At 55.7% G+C, this 27,521-nt stretch overlaps 1 protein-coding gene across 1 annotated transcript in view; it reads right to left on the bottom strand.

Moving 5' to 3' along the window:
* Nucleotides 1–27,521, bottom strand: part of CFAP46 (cilia and flagella associated protein 46) — a 90,366-nt gene that overhangs the window by 3,142 nt on the left and 59,703 nt on the right. The window contains exons 38-59 of the mRNA XM_040624290.1: nt 26,883–27,059; nt 25,820–26,026; nt 25,674–25,777; nt 21,598–21,920; nt 20,649–20,891; nt 19,056–19,190; nt 18,802–18,981; nt 18,162–18,332; nt 13,364–13,461; nt 12,806–12,882; nt 12,124–12,254; nt 11,490–11,611; nt 10,668–10,747; nt 9,171–9,332; nt 4,666–4,730; nt 4,517–4,577; nt 4,411–4,446; nt 3,736–3,838; nt 2,606–2,718; nt 1,303–1,384; nt 554–690; nt 386–466 (exon numbers count right to left, since the gene is read on the bottom strand). Of these exons, the coding sequence (XP_040480224.1) occupies nt 386–466; nt 554–690; nt 1,303–1,384; nt 2,606–2,718; nt 3,736–3,838; nt 4,411–4,446; nt 4,517–4,577; nt 4,666–4,730; nt 9,171–9,332; nt 10,668–10,747; nt 11,490–11,611; nt 12,124–12,254; nt 12,806–12,882; nt 13,364–13,461; nt 18,162–18,332; nt 18,802–18,981; nt 19,056–19,190; nt 20,649–20,891; nt 21,598–21,920; nt 25,674–25,777; nt 25,820–26,026; nt 26,883–27,059 (2,888 nt within the window). The remainder of the gene's footprint in view (nt 1–385; nt 467–553; nt 691–1,302; nt 1,385–2,605; nt 2,719–3,735; nt 3,839–4,410; nt 4,447–4,516; nt 4,578–4,665; nt 4,731–9,170; nt 9,333–10,667; nt 10,748–11,489; nt 11,612–12,123; nt 12,255–12,805; nt 12,883–13,363; nt 13,462–18,161; nt 18,333–18,801; nt 18,982–19,055; nt 19,191–20,648; nt 20,892–21,597; nt 21,921–25,673; nt 25,778–25,819; nt 26,027–26,882; nt 27,060–27,521) is intronic.

Genomic DNA, 27,521 nt, shown 5'->3' with positions numbered 1-27,521 from the left:
CCCCCGCCCCGCTGCTCTCCCTCCCACATGCATTCAACAGCGTTTGCTGTTTGGAACCATGTTCTGGGCACTGGACCACGTCACTTCTAAATTTAAGCTCCTGCTGTGCGGTATATTTTGAAGGGTTCATGCTCCCGCCCCAGAGAGCAGGCCTGGGCTTCCAGAACTCGGGCGGCTTGAGCCCTTCTACCGCCCAGTGTGTTTTGCCCCGAGGATCGGTGCTGCCGGATCTCACGGGGGCTGTGCTTTCCGTCAGCACACGCTGAGCCGTGGAGGCGGCCCGGAAACACGGGCACCCCAGCCTGGCAGCACCGCTGGGACGCTGGCTGGCAGGTGGCCCTGCTCAGCCTGAGGAACGGCGGGGAGGAGGGACAGCTTCTGTTACCGTGGTTCCTCAGGTCACCAGCTCCCATCTTCTGAAGGAGACGGACTGCTCTCCCGATTGGCCTGCCAACTGTCAACAGATCTAGGAAGGAAACATCCCTCAGGCCGGCAGGCTTCCGGAGAGGCGCACAGGGCTGGGGACGGGCCCAGGACACCCGCGCCCACTCACTTTCCCACAGGACGCTGGCCCGCAGTGCATTGTCCTGCAGGAATGTCGGCCACTGGTTTGCCAGGATGCTCCTGACCCCCGCCAGACTCAGAAGGACGGCCGTCTTGATGGGCTCCTCCAAGGACAGCTGGGGCACGCTGCAGGGACCGAGCTCCAGTGGGACGGCCCGAGCCGACCCCAGTCCACAGCCCAAATAGCACCAAGTATTGGACTGACGGCTCTTCAAGTTCTTGAAAGAATCAAGAACACCCTCCCCCATCCCCCCACTCCCACGTGAAATGTCATTTAACAAGACAAGGCATTCCGGAGTGCTGCCAGTCCCTCTGGACCACTCTCAACCTTGCGGTGGGGTCAGGAGGCAAAGCACCCATCATGAGACTCTCCGCCACCTTCGCAGCCCACACAGGCACTGTGCTGCATGTGATGTGGGGAGCTCTGAAGCCAGGGCGCCCTCCCAGCTGCCGGCCCTCTGTCCCCTGGCCCAGTCCCCGCAGGCCTTGGTCTGCCGCTGGAGCTCCCCTCCTTCCTCCCCTGCACCCCCCTCCAACCAGACTCCTCCAGGGAAGGGTCTGGGCAGATGGTAGAGTTGGCTCCCTCATGGGGCTCTGCCCATGGGACGCAGGGACACTCTGTCCCCGCACACTCCCTGGGGAGCACATCCGTTAGTCCTAGGCCCCCCAGGCACCCCCTATTCAGTGTGTGGGGGCCAGGCTGCTGGCTCAAGCCGGTGCAGGGGGGACAGCAGGTACCTCTTGTTCTCTGACTTCTCCATATGCCGCCGCATGCTCTCGTAGGACCGCGTCAGGCCCAGCAGGACCATCATCTGGCACTCTGCAGGACACAGGAGGGGCAGTCCAGCAGCTGCTCGCCCAGGAGCGGGAGGCCAGTGCAGGCTGGTGGTGTCACCCAGGGCTTGGGAGAATCAGGCTCAGACTTGACATCCGTAGACCCCTTCCCGAGACCCAGTGGCTGCACAAGCACACGGGGACGTTAAGTGCTTCGGGAACCCCACAGCCTTCCCAGTCTTCTAGTGCAGTCGGCTCAGCTCCAAGCATGCCATGCCAACAGGCACCCCAGCCTGCCAGGGGTGGTCTCAGGCACGTGGCCCCCCGTGTGTCCACTGAAACAGCCACACTTGGCCACGGGCATGCCGAGAGCCCCATGTGCACAGAGTTGACTCCCTACTTCCTGCAGTGGCCTGGCTGAGGGCAGGCGTGGGGGGCTGTGCCCAGGGGCAGGCAGGCCCTCCAACTGCATGAGGGTAAGTAGCATAGGGCACCAGTGGTCACCCCACATGAGCCTGGTGAGCTTCAGAACTCCTCTGCCCTCATGCATCTGAGAAGGCCTTGTTTCTACCTCCCCTTGGGGCAAGGAATGCGCCAGGTGACAGGCTTCTAGGGTGGGGTGCGCTGTGGGGTGGCCTGTCTCCAGGGGGCTGGGAAGGAGACAGGTAGCAGGTGATGGTGTGGGGTGTTCAGGTGCCCTGACCACGGAACACACGTCCACGTCCTTGTTACGCTGTCGTCACTGGGCCATGTGCTTCCTGAGGGTCCCCGAAAGGCTCTCCTGCGACTGCGTGGTGTGGCCAGTCAGCCACTGCCTCAGGAGACGGTCACTCAAGGGCAAGACAGACGGCCCACTCAGAAGTCCTCAGGGGATAGCCAGAGGGCATACAAGGCCTAGAGTGCCCACATTTACACTAGGAGTGGTGGGGGGGCTGTGGTCAGTGTGTTCTGGAAATGCCCACCCTACCCTTCCTGGACTCTGCAGGCCCAGCCCTGGGGGGTGACCATCCCAGCTCCTGCCTCTGGCCGTGCCTGTCAGGTCTGGAACTCTGAACTGGGTCTCTGAGAAATGGAGGAGGGGGACAAGGGCAGGAGGGGGCTTCCCCCCACTGTGTTTCCAGAGTGCCCCGGCCCCCCAAACCCTTTCTCAGACAGACGATGACTGATGGAGACACAGGGCCTCGCTCTGTCCCTGTGTGGATCCATCTCACGCGCTGGGGTCCTGGCAGAGCGTCGGGCTTCTGGGGGCCCTGACGGGCTGTCTCACCTGGTAGGTTCATGGCAGCCAACCTTTCCACCAGTATGTGCGACAGGAAGCTCTCCATCCCATAGAAGAAGAAGCCGCTGCAGGTGCCCAGGAGATGCTCCCACTCGGCCTGGCTGCAAAGGGAATGCGGGTGGCCCGGTGGGCGGAGCCAGAGGCAGGCAGCGGGCGTCCCAGGGTGTCCCGGGGGTGCTGCAGCCCGGACCACATCTGTCCTGGGCCTTCGGGGCTGCGGCTGCAGGCTGGGCAAGCTCTCAGGACGGGTTTTGAAAGCAAAGCCTGTCCTGAGCTCTTCACTCCTGGTCCCACCCCTCTGCTAGGACTGGACTAACGTCCACTCTCCTGGTGCCCAGCGTCAGCCTCCATCCTGGGTTCTACCCACATGATTCTCCTGAGCATGGACCTCGGGTCCCTGGAATGAACTCTCATCTCACTGAGCAGTGGCTCTGGAAAATGCTAGAAGGACAATTCCCTGATGGCCAACCGCTTCCAGGTCTCTGAGAGAACCCACAGGGGAGTCCGCCCCCAGCAGGCTACACCACTCCAGCAGGCCCTGCTCACCGCCCACAGGCCCCGCCCACGTGCGGCCCTGCACTTCTCCAGCAGGCCCCTCCACACTGCTGCCCTTCCTCATCTCACAGGCCCCGCCCACTCACTCCCCGCTCCAGGGGGGGGGCCTTCTCTCCCGCAGCCCCACCCAGCGGGCCCCGCCCCTCTCCAGCAGGTTCTCCCCCCACAACCCCCTCTAGTCCCCAGAGCCAGGGGCACGCGCTGCACTGGACAGGCTGGGGGACCCCGGCAGAAGCACACTCCCGGGTGCCAGGTCCTCATCTGTAAATTGGGGATGAGGACAATGCCGCCCCCACTCAGGCACTATGAGGACCAAGGAGCCCGCTGTGTGATGAAGAAAGGCCAGACACCTGGAGGCTCTGGGGGTGGGGGCGGCAGGGGGGCTTGACAGGACAGAATGGGGGGGTCAGGGTTGGGGGGAGCCTGAGGGAAAGAGGGAGGAGAGAGGGAGAAGGGCGACTCGGAGCACAGCAGTCCCTCCCACCATGTCTGGAGCACCCCCCAGCTGGCTCACACCACCCTGCTCACTGCAGGACGGTGTCCCCAGACACCCTGACACCAACCTGGGGAAGTGCTTATTTCCCAGATGTCCCACCCAGAGAGCAGTGAACGTGTCTTGGAATCTTTCCAAAATCTCCCGGGTGACGAAGACAGGAGTCAGCCTTTCTACAACACGAATTGAATGGTGAGGAAACACAGGAGTTTGTCTCACATGGGGAACAGTAAGGGAGACAGACCGCAGGCCGTCCCCTGCTGTGGCCCCTGTGTGGACATACAGGACGTGGTAGAGTCAACGTTTGCTGCGTGCGGACAGGTCAGGGCTCCTTCCCTCCTTTGTGAAGAGATTTTACACTTGATCTTAGCCGAAAGGCTGAGAAGCGATGGAAAGAGATTTTAAAAACCAATTTAGCAAAAGAAGAGCCCACAGGAATTAGACAGAGCTGCAGTGGGCGGTGGGAAGTCGTTTTGGGCTCTGAGAAGGGGGCAGCGTACCTCACTTCAGGGGTTCGCTTTTCCTACAACCATCGTCCTGACCTGGCTGTGATGGTCAAGGGCCACAGGACCGCACTCCACCCCCGCCCCCGCGGTCAGTGTAACGGGAGGCGGCAGAAGGCGGAGGCCGTGCACAGGAGGCGGGCTCGGAGGCCACAGCACTGAGCCCACGCTGCTCTGCGGCTGAGCCCAGAGGGTGGCATGTGGCGCGTGTGTGCACGTGTGTGCGCGTGGGAGGCACTCACCTATGCCCTGGGCCTCCTCGTAGGGGTCCACGACGACTAGGTCTGCGTTAAGGAGAAATCGCGCACGCACCTGCATGTCCCGGGCAGCGGGGCCGGTAAAGGATACACTTGAAGTTGTCGGCGTCGACTATGATGCAGTCCGGGGGGATGAGCCGGGGCGGGGCGTCCTGCACCACACACAAGCGTCGTTGGGGGCCGCTGGGGGGTCCTGCGTCCTGCAGGGGGGACCCAGGCTCCCCAGGCCCATCTGCCCACCTTCTGTCCCTTCTTCGCCGGACTCCTCTTCTTGCCTCTGCCCTCCTTCTTCACGGGCCCCTCGGCTGCAAACAAAAGGTGGTGTTTGGGGCCAGCGCGGCTGGCGGCCCACAGCCTTATGATGAACGCACTAAATGTCCCTGAACTGTTCACTTTAAAATGGTTAATTTTTTCACCTTAATAAAAAAAACAAAAAGTAGCGAGAACAACTGACTTCAAATTTTGTAAAGTTGAAAGAGCTATAGGTTCTAAATGTAAAGGATCGCAGGGCCAGGGAAGGCCTGAGCCAGGAGACCTCAAGCAAGGAACAGTCACCAGAAGCCCCGCTGCCTACCTGGCTGACCATTCACACAGCACGCTGGGCACCCACCAGTGTGCCCGCGGCGGCAGCCCAGTGACAGGGCCGGGCCCGGGGGGTTCCTCTGCTTCCGGCACAAGAGTTTACACTTCACTCTTCCAGTGGCTTGCAGATTCTTTTGGAAGGTCCAGAAATGATGACAGTTTACTTCCTCTCTTTCCGCCCTCATGCCTCTCATTTCTGCGCGTCTGCCGGCATCGCGCCTCCCGCAGAGAAGGGACCGGGGCTCCTGCTGTGTCTGGCCAGCGCGCTCCCTGGGGTGTCCCATCAAGAAGGCGGCTTGCTCTAGGTCTGGATGGAGCCTCAACCACGATGAGCTATGTTCACTGTCTCTGTGTGCTAGGGATTTCTATTACGAATGCACACATTTTGTCAAATGCTCTTTTCCTGCAGCAACTGAGATGCTTGTAAGTTTGCTTTCCTTTAATCTAATGATACTTGTAAATTTTTGAGGTCAGACTGGGTGATGCAAGTTCTATTTTTCTTTCTTGTGCTGTTCTTGGCAGTTTCGGTGGCAGGGGCTGACGGAAGGCTGGGACAGGTTGGCCCCTTTTCCCTCCTCTCAGGGAGATCTGTTAAGACTGACGTGAACGGTTTCTGGAAGGTCCGGTAGATCTCAAAGAAGTAAGTCTGTTCATCCCCTTTCCCTGCTGGTTCTGAGACCATTTGGAGTCTTCCTTCTTGAGTCGTGAGCTGCCCTTCCCCAGGACGTGGTCCGCTTTGCTGAGGGCTTTGCACGTGCCGCCGTCAGGTCTCTCAGGCGCCTTCAGAGTCTGAGTGTCTTTTCATCCCTGACTTTGTGTATTTGTGCCCCATCCACTCTTTTTCTTGATCATTCTTGTCAGAATGCGTCTATTTAATGAGTTTTTTAAAATTTTTATTTCCGGGGCCCCTGGGTGGCTCAGTCGGTGAAGCGTCTGCCTTCGGCTCAGGTCATGATCGCAGGGTCCTGGAATCAAGCCCCGTCAGGCTCCCTGCTCAGCGGGAAGCCCGCTTCTCCCTCTGCCTCTGCCGCTCCCCCTGCTTGTGCTCTCTCCCTTTTTCTGTTACATGAATAAATAACATCTTTAAAAAATTTTGTTTTCTATTTTGTTGATGTCTGCTCATGTGTTTATTGTACCCTTTCCTCTGCTTTCTTTGAGTTTTTCTTTCTTTTCCTTTTTTTGCTGTTCTTGCTCTAACTTCATAAATTCAATGCTTAGCTTTTACACTTCCAACATTTTCCTTTTCTGATACGAACGTCCAAAGCAGTGAGACCCTTCCAGACCCTGCTGCCGTAACACTCCACCGGCCGTGGGCTTGGACCTTCCTGCGATCCTTTCTCCTGAGCCCCAGGAAATATGCAGAAGTATATTTTTAAATTTCCAAATGAATGGAATTGAGGAGATCCACCCTTGGTGGTGGCTTCTGCCCTCATCATCCTGTGATGGCGCTAACGTGCGTCGCTCCGGGAGTTCGTGGGGAGGATGTCCCCAGTTGTTGTGCGGCTTCCGTGTCTGTCCACGGCGCAGCTCAGACTCTCTGCTTTTCCTCTGTTTGTCCGACCTGCCCGGACGTGGGGGCGTGCGCGGTCTACCATCGCGGGACGGGTCCCTCGGTCCTGTCCTGGGATTTGACTGCTCCTCGCTTCACATATTTTATCCTGCTGATGAACCGACCGTTATCACCGTGGAGTGACCCCAGCCCTGAGGGTGCTTGCGGTGGTCACGGCGGCTCCTCGTGGCAGCGGGTTACTCCGACAGCCTGCTGTCGAGCGCATGTCCCGCGGCTTTGGCGTGCCTCGTCATCCACGCTGTCGTGAAGTTGGCTGGTGTGGCCCATTTATTTATTTCTTTTTTGATTTATGATCCAGATGGACTAATTTCCACCACTTTGCCTTTTGATTTTTGTTTGTTCCACTTGTCCTGTCACTGGCTGCTGGCCGCTCGGGTGAGCTTTGTTTTTCTTCTTTCTTTTCCCTCTGTCGTCTGGAGTTCATACACCGATTCTCTGCCTTTGGTGGTTCTCCTTAAAGATTTACCGGGAGCGTCTCACCCGCAAACACGCCTGTGGCCGGAGCAGCTCACGGCTCTGACAGCGCCCTGCTCAGCTGGGCGGGCCCTGGGTCAGCGCTCAGGCGTGTGTTGAGAGGGACTGAACTCACCCTGCCGGCGCTGTTGTTCGAGTTCGGGTGCGTTTCCTGTCGCTGCTGTAACAGATCAGCGCACGTGGGGGCGTAAAACCGCACCAGGTAGTGTCACAGGCCTGAAGGTCAGGGTCGAAAGGGGTCCCATGGGCGGAAACCGAGGTGGGCAGGGCTCTTTCCTCCCGGGGCTCCGGGGAGAATCTGTGTCGGCCTCTTCCAGCGGCCTCTTCCCGTGTCTCTGTCCCCCTCCTGCCTCCATCTTAGAGGCGCCTGGTGCGCCGTCGGGCCCCCCGCTCAGCCAGGACGCTCTCCCGTGTCAGCATGGTCACTGGGTCACACTCCTGGATGCCGGGAGCAGGGTGTGTAGCCTCCGGGCCGCTGCTCCTCCCTCCACCCCGGGGTGGCGCCACGCTGCCGCCATCGCCACGGCAACACTGGCCACGCAGAGCTGAGGGGAAAGCAGGACCCTCCCGTAAATGGTGTGCAGCCCGGGGTGGTCCAGCGGGGAAGAAACGTACCGCACCTCACACCGGGGGTCAGGAGGGGGGTCACCACGTGAAAGGCAGAAAAGAAAAACAGATGTATTTACGAGGTATCATGGGAGAATAGCTGCATGATTGTGAGGTAAGAAAACAAGTTTTAAAAAAGACCCCAAAGCACCAGCGGTTAAGAAAAAGATTGATACATTGGTCTGTATTACAATATTGTGTTCAAAAGGCACCATTTCGGCGTGTGAACGGACACGCCACAGAGTGGGAGGGGACATCTGTCATTCCTGTACATAATAAGACAATCCATATGCAAACCTCTGGAAACCCCACAAATCGAAAACAACAAAAACCAGGTAACCCGGCAAAACTTGGCCCTAGACTCGGACACGAGCGAGTCCATGGCGTGGCCAGCGGGGGGCGGCGTGTTCTCTGTCCTGTTATTTGAGGGGGTCTTAGATGCAGCGAGCTCGCCCACGAAGGGCCCTCCCTCCTCATTGGGGGCTGGCACCGTCTGCGGAGATGGGGCAAATACACCTGCTGTTCTTCTCCACCAGCCCCATCCGCTCTGTGTTCCACTTTCCCTCTTTTTCTGCCTTTTGCGCATTCTTGTGTATTTTGTGTTGTTTCCCTTCATCTTCTTCATTGGTGTGTGGGCTTTAGCACTCAGACTTTCTGCAGTAACGTAAGGATGTCACTCGTGACCTGCGCTGTCTCCATCGGGAAGTCGGGGTCACTCCTGGCCTCGATTCTGGGTGTTCCGTGGCTGCGGCTGAGATGATGTCAGGGTCCTCGTCACTCTGACCACCTTCCCTGGAGTCTCCTCTCTGATTCCTGTGTCTGGGGCTTATGGAAACTTCTGGACATGTGGGATTATGGTTTTCTTCAGATCTGGGGGTTGTGGGGGACACTGGTCATTATTAATTCCCATACTCCCCCTCCAAGGACTCTGATCCCAGGTCATCAGCTCCTCTAGGCTCGAGGCCCATCCTCCGTGGGGTTTGCCCTGTTCTTGGGGACCAGGTTCTGCACGGCCTGCCCTCCAGTGTCTGAAACCCACTGCTCCATCTGTTTTGGGTTTCCACTTGTTTCTGTTGGAAGGGCAAACCCGGTCCTTGTTACCTCCTCCAGCCTACAGGGGTTCGGAAGCTGGGCACATGGGTGTGAACAGCCCCCAGGACAGGACACGGTCAGCCCAAGTCGCCAGCTGCCCCCAGGCCTGCGTGCCGTCCACCCTCCCGGTCCCCTCCCTCACTGCCCCTCGCCACCTAGGGAATGAGTAAGCATGTCGTTGGTCATCACCCATCCCCGGTCTGTAGGGCAAGAACAATGTTTAATTTCTCCCTCGGGGGGCCTTTAGCACCTCACAGACACTGGGCACACAGCAGGTGTTCTGTGACTATCTTGGAGCGGATGAGGGCCTGGAATAAAGCGGGAACATCTGATAAGAAGCGTCTGACAGGAGTCCACGTCAGGCACTTCAGACGGGCCCAGTGCGAAGGTCAGTATAAGCGTGGCCGAACGCACCTCTTACCTGTCTCCTCTTTGTGGAGACGATTACACAACATCTGCAGGGAGAATTCTCGGGACACGGAGGAGACCATCCCCTCCTCAAACACCGAGAGGCCTTCCAGCGGCAGCCCCAGAAGATGCTCGTCCACAATGAGGATGGTGTTGTCTGCAGCCTCGAGCTGAGCTGTGGGCAGGGACAGGAGCTACGAAGGCAGCAGGAGACGCGCTTCCGCGGACAGGCAAGCCCCTGGGGTGGGCCGCTGGTCCGGGTCTGTCTGTCCTTGTGGAAGCCGTTGCACCGCACACATAGGAAAAAGTCTGAGCTGGGCTCAGTGTATGAGGAGTGGGGTCACAGGGTCGTCAGGTCCTCCACGGTTCGAGGACCTGCCCCCACATGGGCAGCCAGTGCCCGGGGCGGGTCTGGGAATGTCATGACTCCTTCTAACCACGGAGCCCCCTTTCGAAGGATGAAGATGTGTGCTGAAGGATTTGCACCCCTGCGATGTGGCAGCTTCTCCGGGTGACCATGGAGCGCTCGGAGGAGCTGTTGGACCTGCCTGGCTCGTGAGGAAACCTGCTCTTTGTGACAGGTGGAAAGGGGACGAAGGGCGAGGCCACCAGACACTTGAACTGAATTCACTATACGTACAAAGTAAAAACAAATTACTTAAAAGTGAGCAAAGGCCTTCATCTGGGGAGTTTTTAGGGCAGAATCTCAGTTCACAAAAGTGACCTCAGGTGGGCAAACTCTGGCCCCTCACCCTTACAGCGGGCCCCAGGCGGCCATAGGCACTGGCACGTGAGCTGGAGCGACCGCGTCTGGGGCGCGGTGCTGGCCGGAGAGCACTGCCAGGTGCTTTTGGAAATCAAAGCACCCTTGGATAGAGCAGCCCTGCTTTCCCTTCATCAACCAATGAAAATGACTCTGAGAAAAAGCGATTTATACCGTCGCAGGTGCCGGCTGAGAGGCTGAACCCTCATGGACGTGCCACAGCCCTGGCCAGGAGCGGGGCGTGGATGATGGTGCTGGCACCTTTCACACGTGTGGAGACACATCAAGTGAGAAACCAGAGGGGCTGTCCTGGCGACGCAGAGGTGACCAGGAAGCCACTGGAGCTCGGGCACTGGCGCCCTCTCCCCAGCACGCTCACCTTCCTTCAGGACATCAGATCACTGAGGCAGAAGCACGTCTGCCCCTCAGGTCATCTGGGGCGCGCGCACTCAGGATGCAGATGGGCAACCTCACACATTGTTACTGCCGTCAGCACACACACGCGGGCGGCCGGCTTTCCGAGGAAGGGCGAGCATGCTGGGGTCGCTGGTGCTGTCGGCAGCGTTGCGCAGAGCCCCCACCCGGGGCGCTGGTGTGGGGCTGTGCACACAGCCTTCTGGGGACCTTCCCACGTCTCTGGGAGGCCCTCTGGGGAGGCCTGTTCTCGACCCACCTAGGCTCTCCCAGAGCAGCGGGTGAACCCCAGCCCAAGTTCTCCAGCAGAAACTCCCGTCAGGCCCCACTCACCATGGGGCAGGGACACTTTCCTTTCCTTGTCTTTGCCTTTTGATTTCCCAGAATCTGCGACAGCCGCGGGAATCTGTGTTCTGGAAGTCAAAGGCACGTCGTCAGGTTTTCAGAAACACAGGAACATCACGCACTAAGAGTGGGAGTGAGTGTCATGAGGCTCCACGACTCCCTCTCCCTGTACTGGAGGCCGAGGAAAACTGGACACACAGGTGCAGACGGGACTCGAGTTCATCTCCGACCTACTGGCAAATCTCAGCAGTACCGCCTGCCCAAGCCCTCTGCCTTTTTCCCCACCGAGCCTAAGTCACAGGGGCTCAGGACCGGGCCGCGCTCGCCACTCCCATCCTGCCTCAGCAGCAGAGGGGAACAGCGTGGCCGGGACGCGTCCCCAGAGGTTTTCAGCAGCATTAGGGCTTCTTCCCCGCGACGACGGTCCTGAGCTGGGCACCGTGGATGTGGATTCAGCACGCGAAGCTCATCCCTTTCACGGTATCAGAGACTCGGACTTGCACGTGGAAACAGCACCCCCCACCCCACAGCCAGCTCTTTCTGGGATCGGGAGGCAGCAGAGCTGGCCTGCAGGCTGAGCCCCCACCCTGTCCACCCTGGCTCCCCGGAGTCCTATTCCTGACTGCTCCCAGCATTTTGGGGCACTCCTAGGGACGGAGAGATGGTGACCCTCCCCTCTGCCCCGAGGAGAGTGCCAGCTTTGGGCTTGAAACCCACGCCCGCTGGGGCTCGGAGATGTAACCAGCCCCTCCCTCGCGCTCCGCGGCCTCAGCCCTCGGACGCTGGGAGCCATCAGCCCATGGCAGGTACCTGGCCTCAGGGCTGCTGAGCACTGGAAACAGTGGCTGCAGGAACTCCTCCATGGATGCCAGGACATCACTGAATTTCTGCAGAGAGTGTCCTTCCCTTTCAAGGTACGCACTTTCCAATTCCTGTCTCAACCCAAACATCAGCTCGTGATCAGAAGCATCTAAGGGGGGGGACTCATTAAATCCCAACCCGGTTAGAGCAAAGAGTGGGAAGGACCCTGTACGGCCCTCAAACCTGCCCTTCCCAAAAAAAGCCTGGTGGCCAGGGGCCCAGTCAGCTGCACAGCAGGGCTCCCTGCACCCGCCTGCCCCAGGACCAGGGCCCGTCAGATCCCCCTGCGGACAGTGCCCCTTGCCTTGTCTGCCTGCCCACTCCTCCAAGAGGCCACCCTGGCACCCCCAGCCCCACCAGTTTCCCTGCTGGTATCAGGGAGGTGGCCGTACCAGACTAGCTCAGGGATTCAGAAAGGAACTGCCTACCCTGTGTGTCCTGGGTGTCCAGCAGTGCCTGGGGTCCAGATGGCCAGTGCCACTCACCTAGCCCTCCCTGCCTCACCTTGCTGCCGCTGGGCCAGGGTCCTGGTCCCCAGCACTGCAGCAGCAGCAGCCTTGGACGCTGGGCTCAGGGTCCTCACCTCGCCTGAGCTTGGGGCCGGGCCCTCTTTGTTCACCTCGGCCTGGGTCAGCTCCCGGAACTGCTGAGCACTGGCCAACAGGCAGGAGAAGGTGTCTGGATCCACAGCCACCCGTGCCACCTTGCAGGAGCCTGTGGAGACCGACACCCCTGCTGTGTGTGCCCACCCCCCGGCTTTGCAGACCACGCTCTGGGGCTGAGGACAGACAGAGTGGAGGTGTGCATGAACACTGGGAGTGGGTCTGCGTGAGCAAACTGCAGGCACGTGAGAAGATGGTCCTGGCTCCAGACACAGCTTGCTGTGGCACTCTTGATGGCTGTGAGCAGTGGGGACACAGATGGATGTCTCTGTCCCACAGCCTTCCTTCGCTCTAAATGAAATGCTAAGTGGAATTTTATGCCTGAGATGTAAGGAAGAAAGTGGGAATATAGTGTTTTTTGAGAAAAGAAATTCTGAAGGGGGAGTGGGGGCAGCTGGTCCTCTCTGTGGACTGGAAGTCCAGGAAACACACAACCCTGCCTCCTTCCCCATCTCTTACAGACTCAACGACCCCCACGCGGCATGCACCCCCACCCGGCAAGCACACAAGCCGCCAAGCCCCACAAGTGTGCATTGTGGCCCCTCGCAAGTGTGCCCCCTGTGCTGAGGATGAGGCCTAATAAACACCTCTTGCAGAACTCACCTCCCACTTGGAAAACCTTCCCTTTGGCCGCGGAGATGGACTTGGGTCTCTCATAGGCAGCACAGTACAGATGGGCCCTGCTGGCAGGACACAGGGCAGGGTCAAAGCCCAGCTCGTGGGGTCCCAGAGGAGCCCCAGAGATGCCGATTCGGTGAACCACGTACACCCCGGCAGGAGCCCCCTCCCCATGAATGCCTTGGCCAAGTCAAGACCCAGAATGGAAACAGGCCCATCTGGGCACAGTCAGTGAGCTGTCCACACCAGGCGAGGGTTCTGTTCCACGGCAAGGGTGGCCTTCAGCAGACGCACAGGCCCCGTGCCATGGACAGCAGGCAGATCGGGGTCCCCAGTAGTACCAGCGTGGCTTTTCCCGGGGGGATGCTGCCCTACCCCATCTCGGCTGGGAGCCTTTGCCAGCCGGTGTCTGTCCAGCCACGGCCTTGGGTCCACCCCTAACATGCCCTCCATCGCGGCATCCCTCGAGCCGTGTTCACCCCACACCGCGAGACTTCTTAAGAGGGTGGGGAACGGCCCAGAGCAGGAATAGGAAGGCCTTACCGGTCCCGCGAGTGCTGCAGGATGAGGATCCGAAAGGTAGGCGGGATTTCATTCAGGAGGTTAAAATGCTGCTCAGTGACCCTGAGATTTTGCCAAGCCTGTGCGTGATAAACAGGAATCAACCATGCACGATGTGGGGTGCAGGCCCAGGCGTTGTGGGGGGCCTCAGGGTGGGGGCGCGACCCCTACAGGACTCACGGCTGCCACAGGGGGGAAGAGGGCACACGCGGACTCCACCGGGACCCGCCGAGCTTCCACTTGCCCGACAGGAGCGAGCCCGAGAGCCCAGCAGGCAACACACGGAAGATCCTCCAGCACCCTAGTGTCTTCCCTCCATCCTCCGCCCGGCACCCTGGGCGCCCCAGGTGTGCACACGGGCGCGCCCCGCCGGCCCCGCCGTGCTCCCCGATGAGCCCCAGGGGCCCGCAAGCACATCGCCCCACTTGCTGATGAAACCAGCTTCGTGTCCACAAGCGCCGACGGGCCTGCACTGGCGTCCAGGGGTGCGGGTGGAGCAGACAGAAGACAGTCGGTCGTACGCGGGCCGCACCCGCCTGCTCGCAGGCGCGGAGTCCTGCGCCACCTGAGTGTGCCCTCGGCCTGCGTCCCCTCCGGGCAGCCCCCGCTTGGCCGAAGCTGCTGGACCGGCCTCCTCGGGGCGCGTTTTCCCTGGGGCCGGGAGCTTCCGGAGAGGCCCTTCCATCGGGGCGGCCCCGCTCCTGCTGCCGCACCTGCCCCACTGTAGCCGTTGGGGGGTCTAGCAGTAACGGAATGCAGGTTTAATTTTTGCATCTCCCTGGGAACTAGTGAAGCTGGGTGCCGTTAAAAATGTTTACGGACCATTTGGGCATCTCTTGTGACATTCCAGTCTTGCAGTTTTTCTTCTGTGGGAGCGTCTGTCTTTTTCTTATTGCGGGGACACAAAATGCGAGCTCCGAGGGTCTCCTCCGGGACTGGTTCTGTTGAGTTTTTTTTTTAAACTCCAGTATAGTTAACACAGTGTAGTCGTTTCAGGCGTACAACATAGCGAGTCAACACTTGCACACGTTACCCGAGCGCAGCACAAGTGCATACCTTCATCCCCGTCACCTATCTCCCCTTCCCCACCCACCTCCCCCGGTGACCATCGGCGCGTTCTCTGGAGTGCAATTGCTGGGTCGTAGGGTGGCTCTATTTTCAACTTTTTGAGGAACCTCCACACTGTTGTCTGCAGTGGCTGCCCCAGTTTACATTCCCACCAACAGTGTAAGACGGTTCCCCTTTCTCCGCATCCTTGACAGTTGGGCCTGGGATTTTTCTTTGTGGGGATGTTTTTAATAAAAGACTCAATTTCTTTAACAGATAATAAATTATTCAGATTTTCTATTCTGTCAACTTTGGTAAGTTGTATTTTTGAGAAATTTCTCTATTCCATCCAGATTGTCAAACTTCATTAGAGTATGGTTGTACAGAATATTCCCCTATCAGCTTTTTGAAGTTTGAAGGATCTCCATGATGTCTTCTTATTACTGATAGTGGAATTTTGGGTTTTCTTTCTTTCTTTTTTTTCATTTTCGGGTCTTCCTAAATGTTCATCAATTTTATTAGTCTTCTCTTTGGAACCTTCTATGCTGTTGGTTTCCTCTACTGTTTTAATTCCATTGTGTGTGTTGTATTTCTTTCTCGTTACCTTCTAGTTTTCTTAGAGGTGTTTTTATTCTAGCTTCTAGAGGTCTAAACCTAAATTACTGTTTTTAAGATTTTCTCCGTGTATTCAAGGCTATATTTTCCCTCTAAGCCCTCCTGTAGACAAGTCTCATAGGTTTCGATATGTGGTATTTTCATTCTCTAAGTCAATTTAAAATATTTTCTAAATTTCATTGTGATTTCTCCTTTGACTAATTCCTGATGATAAGTATATTGTTTAATTTCAAATTTATTGTATCTTTCAGTTATTGGTTTCTAATTTAATTGCATTGTGGCTGGACAACAAAGGGAATGTTTTCACTTGGTTGGAGAGTCTTGAGGCTATGGCCCGGCACCGGTCCATTCCGGCCCACGCTCCCTGCACACTTGGAAAGAAGAGAACCCAATCATAGTTGGAATTGTGCTCTGTGAATGTCAGCCTGGCCACAGCTGCACAGACCTTCTGCACGCGAACAGCTTTCCTATACAGCCCTACATGCTTACCAATCTATCGTCTGGGCTTCCACCAGCCGCCGGGCCGGCTGCGGGTCTCCCACTGGATGCAGGCCTGTCCAGGGCTCCTTTTATTCCTGTCACTTCTGTTTCATGAATTTGAAGCTACATCATTGTACATACAGACCGAGGATGCCGATTCCCTGTTGACTGATCCCCGGGCCACCTGGCTTTCATCAGATGAGTATCTTCATGACTTAGATACTATTTCTCATCTTTTCCATCCAACATTTCTGTGTGCTTATATGTGAAGCAGGTCTCTTTTAAGAGGCATATGATTGGATTTTGTTTTTCTTTTCAGCCAATGTGACAATCTTAGTCTTTGACTTGTAGGGTTTGGTCCATTTACATTTATTGTAAATATATATATATATGAGTTTCCAACTACCATTGCCCTGCTTTTTTCCTCCTGGGACCATATGTTTTTATATTCTTTCCCCCTACTCTTTTTGTCTGTCTTTGGGATAATAAAATACTCTTATTTGATTTTTTTCTTTTTATTAACTTAGTACACAGTATTTTAGTGGTTACTCTAGGGATCATGACATTTGCCTTTAGCTTGTTATAATCTAATAAAAATGTAATTTTACCCTTCCCTAGTAGTGACAGAACCTCTGCATTGTAAACTCTGTCTAATCCTTCCTGCTTTTTGCATTGTCTTTCATTTTACTTCTGCAAAATAAGCTAAACTCCACAAGATGTTAAAATTACTGTTTTACACACTTGAAATGTATTTCCTTGTACCTAAATGTTTGCCTTTGTAGTATTCTTGGTTCTCCCACGCATTCTGCCATTTCCTCCTAGCTTCTTGTGCCGCAGGCTACCTGGTGGCCCACTCCCTCAGTTTCTGTGCATCCAAACGTTTCTCTGTGCTGCCACAGTGGGCAGCGGTCTCCTGGCCTGCTCGCAGGCGCCCGTGGCTCCTCACTGACTGCCCTCAGGTTTCCTGTCCTGGGTAGCAGCGGCTTGGTGCTCGTGGATGCACTGCAACTTTCTTGTGTTTCTCCTGCATGGGGATGCCGGCGCTCCTGAGTCTGTGGACCGTAAGCCATCATGTTGTGTCACTATTGCCTCAGCTCCATGTCACGCTCTCCTGGCCTTTGGAGACAGGTTCCACATGCACTCGGCCTTCTGAGAGTCTCTCCCAGAGCGCTCATCCCTGTTTCCCTCTCCAGCCAGGGTATCTTGTGCTAGTCCACATTCCCTGTGCCATGCTAATGCTCTCTGAGGAGACCTCATGCAGCATCTTGCTGGAGCCAGTGACCTCGAGGCCACAACCTTCCAGGATGGTCCTTATTTCCCAGGTGCCATGAGAACCACAAGGAATTTCACCACCATCCACGAGTTTTCAGGCAAACTCCCCACAGCCCAGGATGCAGCTGCAGTCCCCAGGCAGGTCATCACAAGCCTGCTGCGCGTCCCAGCGGGTCAGCACTGATGCAGGGGCAGTCGGGGACAGGTCGCTGCGGACATCTTCCCCTCTCAGGAGCTGTAGCTCAGCCTGCTCTCCTGTCCACAGCAGAGGCTTTACGGACAGCAGTTTCTGCTGATCACCAGGCTCCTGCTGTGGCTGCTGTGGTGGCCTGGCTGTGGTCTGTGCCCCCACCAAGTGCAGCCGAACCCCGAGTCTGACTGCTCTGTGCACCTGACCGAATCAGTGCAGGTCTTCCACAAGAATCCTTGAAACAGCAGGAGGAGGAGGAGCCGTCACAGCACCTACGATGGAGTTGGCCGCCACAGACCCGTCCTGCCACGGACCTGTCCCACACTGGACCAAGCCCCTGCACCCCCCACATCCAGCCCCATCCTCAGCACCATGCACACATCAATGTATTTGGTCCCTCAAGTCTCCTCTGAGGTCAGTGCTGGGTTACGCCCACCCCAGCCTCAGTGGGACACACATGGATGTGTCCTCCAAGCGTGGGTGTCTGGGCTGTGCTGCTTCTCTCGGTGGACTGGCCTGGTTGTCCTTGCACCTGTGATGGGCTGTACTGCTCTTCAGGAGAAGGGGAAGCTTTCCAGCACTGGCTCTCAGCTGGGGGTGATTCTGGGGACCTCTGTTGTTGTCGCAGCTGGGGTGGGGCGGCCAGCATCTGGTGAGCACCCCACGGGGCACAGGACACCCCACCACAAATGACAACCTGGCCCCCAGTGTCACAGGGAGAAAAGAAACTCTGGATGAAGGGCTGAGGTTGGACCCACACAGGTGTGCGCAGAGCAGCAGGGGAGGAAGAGGAGTGGGATCGGTCAGAGTGCTCCAGGCTGTTGTCCCGATGCCTTGCATTTCATCAAGTCCCGTTTCCTTAAACACCCCAGTTCACATCTGCTCGTCCAAGCAGAAGAGGACGTGCTAGTGTCTGCAGTGTTCTATTGCGGGCTGAAAGAAGTGTGCCCCCCTCAAGAAGACCCTCAGGGGCCCTGTCCCCTCCCGACCTGCTGTAGGCCTGGGCACTTACAGTCACCAGGAGGCCCTGGGGGAGGCGGAGGTCAGAGAGGGCCAGTGGTGCCCCGGAACCACACAGCTATGGAGAGGCTGCACCGGTGAGTGCTGCCGTCGGGCTGGCAACAGAGTGGTACCGCAGGGCTGAGTGGCCAGGGCAGGTGCAGACGGCTCGCTCACCTTGGAAATGACAGCCAGCCTCTGTTCCACGCTCGCAAACAAGCTGGTGGACATCCTCCCCTTCTGCTTCAGCTGGTGCTCGAGCTGCAGCAGGGCCGCCAGCTGCGAGCTGCTGGTGTTGGCTGTGGCCGTGAACAGGACATCCCGCATCATCTCTGAAGCCAAGCAGCTCTGAAACAGACAAGGGATGGGGCCAAGAGACCTGAGCCCTGCCTGCCCGGGGCCAGTGGGTGCCCAAGTGGGAGAGTAGCTAGGGGCTGCTCAGCCTCTTCTGGCACCAGCTTCTTGGGATGCGTCTCCTGCCACCAGCAGTCACCAGGCCCTTCACCACTGTGCCCCCAGCACCTGCCCACTCTTTTGCTCTGAGCCCCAAGAACATAAGGCTTGGTGGACCGTAAGATGTCAGTAATAGGGGCTGGGGCTCAGGAGAACCTCAGGAAGATGGGACAGCCTTCCCTACTTCTTCTGGTGACCGGAAGCTCCCTCTTCCAGCCGAGCACTGCTCTCTCAAGGCAGAGACCCCCGACGTAGCCTGGCTGGCCAGCCTACCAGCAGGAGGGAGTGCCGGGTGCTCAGGGAACTCCCCCTTCCAAGGTGGCCAAGAAGGGACTTGAGGAAGAGGCACACAGCAGAGCCATACCTGAGACAGCGCCAGGAACTGGCAGGTGGCTGCGGGGTCCAGGGTGCCGGTGCACTCCACCATGTCCAGGCTGGCCGCAGCAGCAATGTCCAGGAGGCCGCTGCCCAGGGCGACCTGCACACACTGCAGCAGCACCTCGGAGGCCTGGGCCAGGTACCGCTGGGCCAGCACCAGCCTCCTCTGCGGGGCGCAACGCTTGGGCTCAGGTCGGGTCTGTGGGCAGGGCACCACGGGGCAGGTGGGAGTGGCTGTACCTGCTGATCCGAGCCCTTCCTGCCGTGCTCCTCAGCGGCAGACCTCGAGGCCCACAAGTCTTCGTAGGGATCCTTGCCGGCCCTGTCCTCTGGGACGGTCTGCAGATGCGTGAGGCTGCTCAGCTCAGCGATGGCCTACGGAGGAGCCACCTCCGCTCAGCCGGCCTCCAGCCCACTGCCCGGCCCGGCGTGCCTGTCGCGCTTGGGGCATCTCTGTGAGACCCCTGGGAGAGGCATGCTGTAGGCGGCAGTCAGGCCTCTCACCGACTGGACTGACCTGCGGGGCCTTGGCCCAGGAGGCCTGGCAGCTGGCAGGTGCGGCCTGTGTGGTGAAGCAGCTCTAGAGAAGCAAGCCTGAGTGTCCCCGGTCTCAGAACAATCAAATTCTATGCTTACTTTCTTCAACCTTCAAAATCACCTTCCCCAGGCATCACCACCAGTCCGACTGGGCAGCCAGGACTGAGTACGTCAGGTGCCCTCCTGCCCCCGGGGACCTGGGCCTGCCTGACTGCAGGGCCAGCCACCCTGATGAGGTCCTTGGGGGTGCCAGGGGACTCTGCCGGGGGGAGGCAGCAGGTACAGGGGGAGGCCCTGGGTCTGTGGGATCACGACAGGGAGCAGCAAGGGGAAGGCCGGCTGGGCAACGGGGCTGGGGAACAGGGGTAGGGCAGCGTGGGCACACTTCTTGGAAGCTACCTGTGTATGTTTCCCCGACGACCCCTCTGAGAGGGAGCATCGTTAGTGCTGTTCCATAGACGAGGACCCCAACCCCAAGGGGAGGGGATTGCCAAGGCTACATCTCTGGTCGACATCCACCTGACTCAGAGCCACCTTGCAGGTGCTCAACAAACACAGACTGAGTGAGGGGCTAAAATTCCATCATTTCCCCCAAATGTGAGTCCAGTCCTAGGTCCTGGGATCCAGACAGACAATGCATCAGGACTGGCAATCACACAGGGGTACGGAGCCCAGGTGCTCGGGGCTGGGGGTTCTTCCTAAAAGAGCAGAGTCTGTGGGGATGCGCCTGACTTTGCTTTGGGCAGGTGCCTTCCAGATGGAGGCAGTGGCATCCACAGAGGATTTTGGACGGTGGCCGGCAGCTGCTACAGTGCCAGTGGCTGTCCCCAGCACTCCCTGCGAGGGGTGCGGTGCTCCCCCTGGGACCACCAGGCCTACTGGGCAGCCTTGCCAGGGGCTCGAGAGAAGGGAGCAAGCCTGAGTGCATGACGCCAGGCAGTGTGGGTGGCGGAAGGGAGTAGGTGGCTTGGGGTCTCCTGCTGCTTGTGAGGGGGGTTTCTGCACCCGGCACTCAGGCAGACCCCAGACCCCCTGGAGGAGAGGTGCTGAGGTGCAGGCGGGACACCCCCATTTGGGGCTGGGGCTTCCTGACCTCGGACCACCTATGTGCTCGCTTTCCCTCCTCTCCGGAGTCTGTCCCCAGAAGTTTGTGTTTCTCTTCCACCCACTGGTTGCACCAGACAGACTACTTCTTGCTTTTTTCCTCCCTTTCTGAGGCCACACAAGCCTTCTTAATCAGGGACAATTCGAGGTCTGTTTCATATGCCCGTTCTTACCGAGATTAGGCTAGCTTTAAATAGCCGCTTTTGTTTTTACGCATGGCCGAGGGGCTTGGGGGGAAGCACATACCGAGAGGCCCTCCTCCCAGTAGTAGGTGGGGTGCACGGGGTCTGCGTGCATGGCCAGCAGGCGGAGGGCCTTCCCCGCGAGGCCCAGGACCTGAGCACGGATGTCCACGCAGCCGGCGCACAGTGAATGCATGGTCCCGAGCTGCGCCAGCGCAGTGTGGGCCAGGGTCCGCTTCAGCGTGAACCATTTCTGTAGGAACACAAACGGCCTCGTGGTTACTTGCACCCCGCCCTGGGACATGCCAGAGGCCCACCCTTGAACACCCCCCGGATCTCCCCCCACCACTCCATCCTGTCCCCGAGTTCCCTGGTCTAACGCCCCCAGGAGTGGCGACATCCAAGCTGAGAAATGCACCCTCGGGCGTTGGGGGAGGGTCTCCAGGGCTTAGGTGTTGGGAGTGTCACTAAAATCTACTTATATAACCTTAATTTGGGACTCACTGACAAATAGAAAAGCTCGTATAGCTAGCTAGTTCACTGTTAGAGCTATCTTTGATATATTCATGGTTACATCAAGTTAATTTGATTCATAGTACATGAAATCAAAGAAAATGTCTGAAATGGCAGGATGTTTCTTTCAGATACTTTGCAAACTCCACTTTTTTTTTTTAACAAAATCAATTCACCTTTGTAGAGCTCTTTAATACGCTGCCGTAGTTAGTTGAAGCAAATGCATACCCCAGTAGGAGCCTGCCGTGCACCTGGGAACATCCCCCAGGAGACCCCCCAAGGCCGTCAGACTGGGGGCCCTGGGAGCCGCTGGGGCTGGGAACACCCTCGCGGTCAGAGGGCTCGGCCCCGCGCCTTCTCCTGGTGAGTCCTGCCGTCCCAGGACAGCACCCGCACACCAGACCACGAGCACGAGCACGGGGCCCACTGCGTCCCGGGGCGGTTACCAGGCCGACGGAGGTGTAGTCGCTCAAGCTGTGCAGGTAGTCGGCCAGCAGCTTGTCCCTGGAGCCCCGCTCTTGCCGCCTGGCCTGGGCCTCCGCCCACACGAGCTGCAGTGTGTCCAGAGACGCTTGGACCAGCCTGAGCCGCAGGCGCGCCAGCTTCCTCATCAGAGGCGTGTTGATGTTCTGCACCTGGGCGTGCCACACACACCGTGGGAGTGCCGCCCTCACAACAACGCACGTAGCCCCTCCCCCAAATCCTCGCGCCCTTTTCTCACCGGTCCCTCCCTCCCGGGCAGCCCGGGGCCACCCTCCAGCACCACAAGCTGGTTTGCAGGTGCCAGGGTTTGTCCCAGGGGAGTCACACAGCGTCTGCTCTCTCTGGCCGATTCCACTCGCGTGATCACTCAGACCCATCCACGTTGCTGCGTGCACTCACACCTTTCCACTGACGAGGAGCACGGGTTGTACAGGTGGGCGCCAGCACGTGCACCCCTCACACCCGGGGCTACTGCAAATACAACGGCCGGCTCCTATGGGGGCCCGTGTTTAACTGCACCCCCGCCCCCCGCAGCAGCGATGAGAGTTTGGTCCCTCCGTGTCCTTGCTAACATTTGCTACGTTTGGTCTTTTAAATTATAGCCATTTTAATTGCTGTGGTGGTTTCCCTGACCCGCTGGTGAGTGCATCATCCCCTCATGTAATTACTTACCATCCACATATTTTCTTTGGAGAAACGTCTGCTCAACTCTTTGCCCACTTTTTATGGGGTTGTTTCTTTTGTTATTATTAAGTTTTAAGAGGGTTTTATATTCTGGATACAAGACCTTGTCAGTCATACGGTTTGCAAATATTTTCTCCCAGTCTGTACCTTGTCTTTTCATCCCCTGAATAGTGTCTTTTGAAGAGCAAGCTCCAATTTGTCCGTTTTTCATTCTCACATGGATCATGCTTTTGTTGCCATATGTGAGGAATCTTTGCTGAACCCAAGGTCCCAAAGGTGCTTTCCTCTAGAAGCCTTACAGTTTCAGCTCCTACTTCCAGGTCTATAGTCCACCTGGGGTTGGACCCTACGTCTGGTGTGAGGTATGAACTGAAGTCTGTCGTTTGGGTGTGGATTTCCAGCTGCCCCAGCACCACTGTTGTATAGGGTAGACTTTCTTCACTGAATTCCCTTTGCTCTTTTGTTGAAAAGCAATCTTCTGTCGTCTTTGTGTCTGTTTCTGGATTCTGTTATGTTCCATTTTCTGCTTATCTTACATTTACACTAAAACCACACTGCTTTGATTCCTGTCACTTGATAATAAGTCTTAGGTAGTGTTAGATCTTCAACTCAGTTTTTCTTTTTTAAAGTTGTGTTTGCTATGTTACATCTTTTGCAGTTTCAAAGGAATTTTAAAATGTTTTTTTTCAATTTTTATAAAAAGCCTGCAGCTTCTTGGTCAGGATTGAAGAAAATTTTTGAGGTCTTAGTAGTATCAAGTCTTCTGGTCCATGAACACGGTATATCTCTCCATCTACTTAGGTCTTCTTCAGTTTCTCTCAGTGATGTTTTCTAGTTCTCAGGGGTAAGTTTTCACTTTTTTGTCCAATTTCATTTTTATGCTGCCAAATGGTTTTGTTTTTGCATTTTTAATACCTGATCAATTGTTGCGAGTATATAGAAATATAAAATTAGTATTTGCATATTGTTCGTGTCCTGAAGCCTTACTGTCCTAGTACATTTATTATTGTTTTTGTAGATTGCGTGAGATTCTTTCTTCTTTCTTCTTTTTCTTTTCTTTTTTTTTTTTTTTGAGAGAGAGCTTGAGCATGCAAGCAGGTGGGGGAGGGGCAGTGGGAGAGGGAGAGAGAATCTTAAGTAGGCTCTTCACCCAGAGTGGAGACCAACGCGGGGCTTGATCTCGCAACCCTGAGATCATGACCTGAGCTGAAATCAAGAGTTGGACACTCGACTGACTGAGGCACCCAGGTGCTCCTGTGTGAGATTTTCTGTACAGATGATCATGCCATCTGTAAGCAAAGACAGTTTTACTTCTTCCTTTCTAGACTGGGCATTCTGTATGAAGGTGGAGCGAGGGCACACCGCCGTCTTAGTGCTCTTCTTTCCCACTAAGTGTGACATGGGCCCTAGTGTTTTCACAGACGCAGTCTATCAGCTCAAGGAGTTTCCTTCTAGTAAGAGTTTGTTAAGAGTCTTTCTTTCTTTCTTTCTTTCTTTCTTTCTTTCTTTCTTTCTTTCTTCTTTTTTTTCAATCAGGAATGAGTATTGGGTTTTGTAACTGAGGTGATCATATGGTTTTTTAATTTTTAAAAAAATATGGTGAGCCAAACTGATTGATTTTTGAATGTTAAACAATCCCAGGATAACCCCAACTTGGCATTGATGTGTTATCCTTTTCACATATTATTGTATTTAATTGGCTAAAATTTTGTTTAGAACTTCTGCATCTGTGTTCATGAATAATAATGACCTGTAGTGTTTGTTTTGCTATCAGGGTCAAACTAGCCCTACGGAGTGGGCATGTGTTCCCTTCTCCTCAATTTTCTACAAGACTTTGTGTTGAATTGGTGTTATGCTGTCCTTAAATGTTTGGTGGGACTCACCAGTAAAGCCGTCTGGGTCTGGTGTTTTCTTTGTGGAGAGACTGTTAACTACAAATTCTACGTCTTTAACAGAGGGAGGGCTATTCAGGTGATCTATTTCTTTTTGAGGTTGTTTGTGTCTTTCAAGGAATTGTTCTATGTCATCATAAAGCTGCTCAGAATATTCCCTTATTATCCTTTTAGTATGTATAGGGTCAGTGGCGATGTTACATCTCTTATTTCAGATCCTGATCGTTTATGTCCTCGCTCTTTCTCCTGATCAGTCTGGACGGAAGTGTATGGACTTATTTATCTCAAGTAACAACTTGTGGTTTTGTTGATTTTACCCTTTATTTTTAGGTTTCCGATTTCACTGATTTCTGCTCTGATCTTCACTTTCCTTTCTTCTGCTTGTTTGGAGTTTGTTTTTCTTCTACTTTCTAACCATGAAGGCTAACATCACTAGTTTGGGACCTTTTTTCTTTTGTCATACAGTTATTTAGTGCCACAAATCTCCCCCTAAGCATTGCAATTAGAGACATCTTAAAAATTCTGACATGTGTTTTTTTCCCCTTTCAGTTCAGAAATACTTTCCCTTTTGATTTGTTCTCTGGCTCATAGTTATTTTGATGGATGTTATTTACTTTCCAAATATTTGGGTATTTCACCCATAGCTTTCTGTCTTTTTTTTTTAATTGAGGTAAAATTCACATGACATAAAATAACCGTTTTAAAGTGTACAATTCAGTGGTTCTTAGTGCGTTCACAGCCTTGTGCAGCATCACCCCATCTACTTCCAAAGTGTTTCGTCATTCCAAAAGGGAACAGGGAACCCCCTCCCCACTCAACGGCCCTGTCCTATGCCCCTCCCTGCCCCTCCCCTACCACCACTAATCAGCTCTCTGTCTCTATGGACTTAACTATGCTATCTTTTATGTTGCTTTTTGATTTCTACTGTAATTGCATTGAGGTCTTGGTACATACTGTGGTCAGTAGTAACTTTTAACACCCTTGTCTTTGCATTCTGATACCTGTGCCAGTTCTTGGTTGGTCTTGATGGATTGTTCTGTATGTTATGAGTATGTTTTCTCTGCTTTTTGGCATGGTAATTTTGCATGCAACTTTTGATTGGGATTTCGGCATGGTAATTTTTCATTGGTTGCCAGACACCATGCATTCCTTTTTTGGCAGATGGACACTTGTGCTCCTGGTTTTGCCTTTGTTCTGGGGCCACCAGACACTGTGGTCCTCTCAGGTCTTCTACGAGTTTTCAGGCAGATCCAGGGCAGGGTTCATCCAGGGCAGATTATACCTGACAGAGACAAGACCTTCTGTCCGCTCTGCGCAGCACCCTGGGGTCACAAGGTTGTCTGGTCTGGCTGTTGGGAGCAGGTGCTGCTCTGAGCCTGAGGGGGGGCCTAACACCTTCCTGACCCCCTTGGGCCCCCTGCTTCTGCAGTGAGTGTGGATGGGGTGGGGCCACCTCTGCTCACAGATGAAGGTGCCCATGTGGACATCTAGTGTGCTGAAAATCTGTTTCACATTTTTGTCCACTTCTTGGTTATTTCGGAAAGGAGGGCAAATCGCGTTGCTGCTGCTGAACCTCAGCCAAACCGGAAGCAGGCCGCCTGCTTAGGGCAGGTGCAGGCCCGTCTGTGTGTGCCGAGGGGTGCTCTGGGCGCCAGGGAGGGACCCAGGACACAGACTCACCTCCTGCAGGGACAGCAAGCCCCGCACACTGAGGAACAGCTCCTCTGTCTCAGCCACAGCTCTCTGGACCAAGTCATACGCCTCCAAGCGATATGCGGTTTTTTGCTCTTCATCTTTCTCATTTTGGGCACATAATCTTTATAAGATGGAAGAGTGGAACTTAGAACAAACTTTGAAGCATTATACCATCGGTATTAACAAAATGCACAGTACATAATTTTTAAATAATTATACTGCATTTCTATTAGTACTTCAAATTTTATGATTAGATGTTCTATAATTTTGCCCTCTATAATATTTTTGTAAAATTAAATCTATGCCTAACAGATCCAGTGAACCAACACCATGACATTAATTGTGCCGATTTAACTGCCTTGTTTTCCTATTTGTGCTTTTCTGGATTTCTTAAAGTTCTACAATGACCATATAATCAATTCTGTAATAATAGGATCAAAGTTACATTCCACACGTGTCCAGGTGGCTTTTCCCTTATAAAGGCTGCTTTTAACACACAAGATCTGTTTGTCGTGCTCTGGAATGCGTGCGTGTACACCAAGCACGCGGGTGGCCCAGGGCCGGCTGGGTGGAGGGGAGGTGGGTGAGGGAGGCCGTTTACTGAGGCCCGGCCTCGCTCCTCTGCCTCCGGGCCAGCCCCTGCCCTCGATGACAGAGCAGGTGCGGGGCGTGCAGGGTTGACGTGTGTACGGCTGTGAGCGATCACCGGTCATGTGCACGTGGGAATGTGGCCTGTGGCTGCACAAATGTGACCAATGTGGGAACGCTGTGGGTGTGTCCGTGTGTTTGCAGAGACAGCAGGTGGGACACTGAGGGCACAGCCCCTGTGCCGCTGTCCTGGAGGGAGGTGCAGGCAGCCGCAAGGCCAGGAAGAGATTCTGTGAGAGGGCAACGGGGCCCCGAGGGGGGCTTGACCCTGTGCTCAGAGGGCAGGCCCCTCAGCCACCCCAGGAGGGCCCCCCAACGGGGCTGCTCACCTCTTTATCTTTGCGCGCTCTAGTTTTATGTCCACACAATTCTCTTTGTAGCCCCAGGAGGCCAACTTTTCCTCGATCTCCATCAAGTGGTCGTGCATCTCCGTCAGCAGAAACAAGCATTCGGGAGGCTCACAGCCAGCTGGTTCCTGAATGGCCCGGATCTGGAGGCTCACACATCTGCGGGGGCGTGGACGTCCCACGTGGCGACCTCAGTCTGGCCAGTGTCGCCCTGACGCTGAGCGCACTTCCCGCAGACCAGAAACCACACCGGCCACACGCTTCCATCACAGACAGTCAAGCTGGAAAGTAGCGCCCCCGCCCCCAGCAGCAGCCTGCTGTGACTCAGGGGCAGGAACCCACAGGGAAACCCACATCCGCCCGCAGGAGTCCCGGGGCCCCTGAGCAGGAGCGGGAACCCGTGCGGGTGGAACAGCCATGAACAGCCCCTCAGAACAGAACAAACACAACGTGGAAAACAAAGAGAACAAGACTGCTGCTTCTTTGTAAAGGTCAGTGAAACGGTGATGCGCAACTCTGACTTAGGGGAGGAGTGGGGCACGGGCGCCAGGGGACACACCTGTGACAAAGACTCCGTGACGTTACGGAAAAGAGTCCAGAAACAGACATGCCAACACGACC

Source organism: Ursus maritimus, unplaced genomic scaffold, assembly GCF_017311325.1.
Source record: "Ursus maritimus isolate PB19 unplaced genomic scaffold, ASM1731132v1 scaffold_7, whole genome shotgun sequence".
In the NCBI taxonomy this organism is placed as follows: domain Eukaryota; kingdom Metazoa; phylum Chordata; class Mammalia; order Carnivora; family Ursidae; genus Ursus; species Ursus maritimus.
Note: the sequence above shows the minus strand (reverse complement) of the source record. Positions and strands in the feature narration are given on the sequence as shown.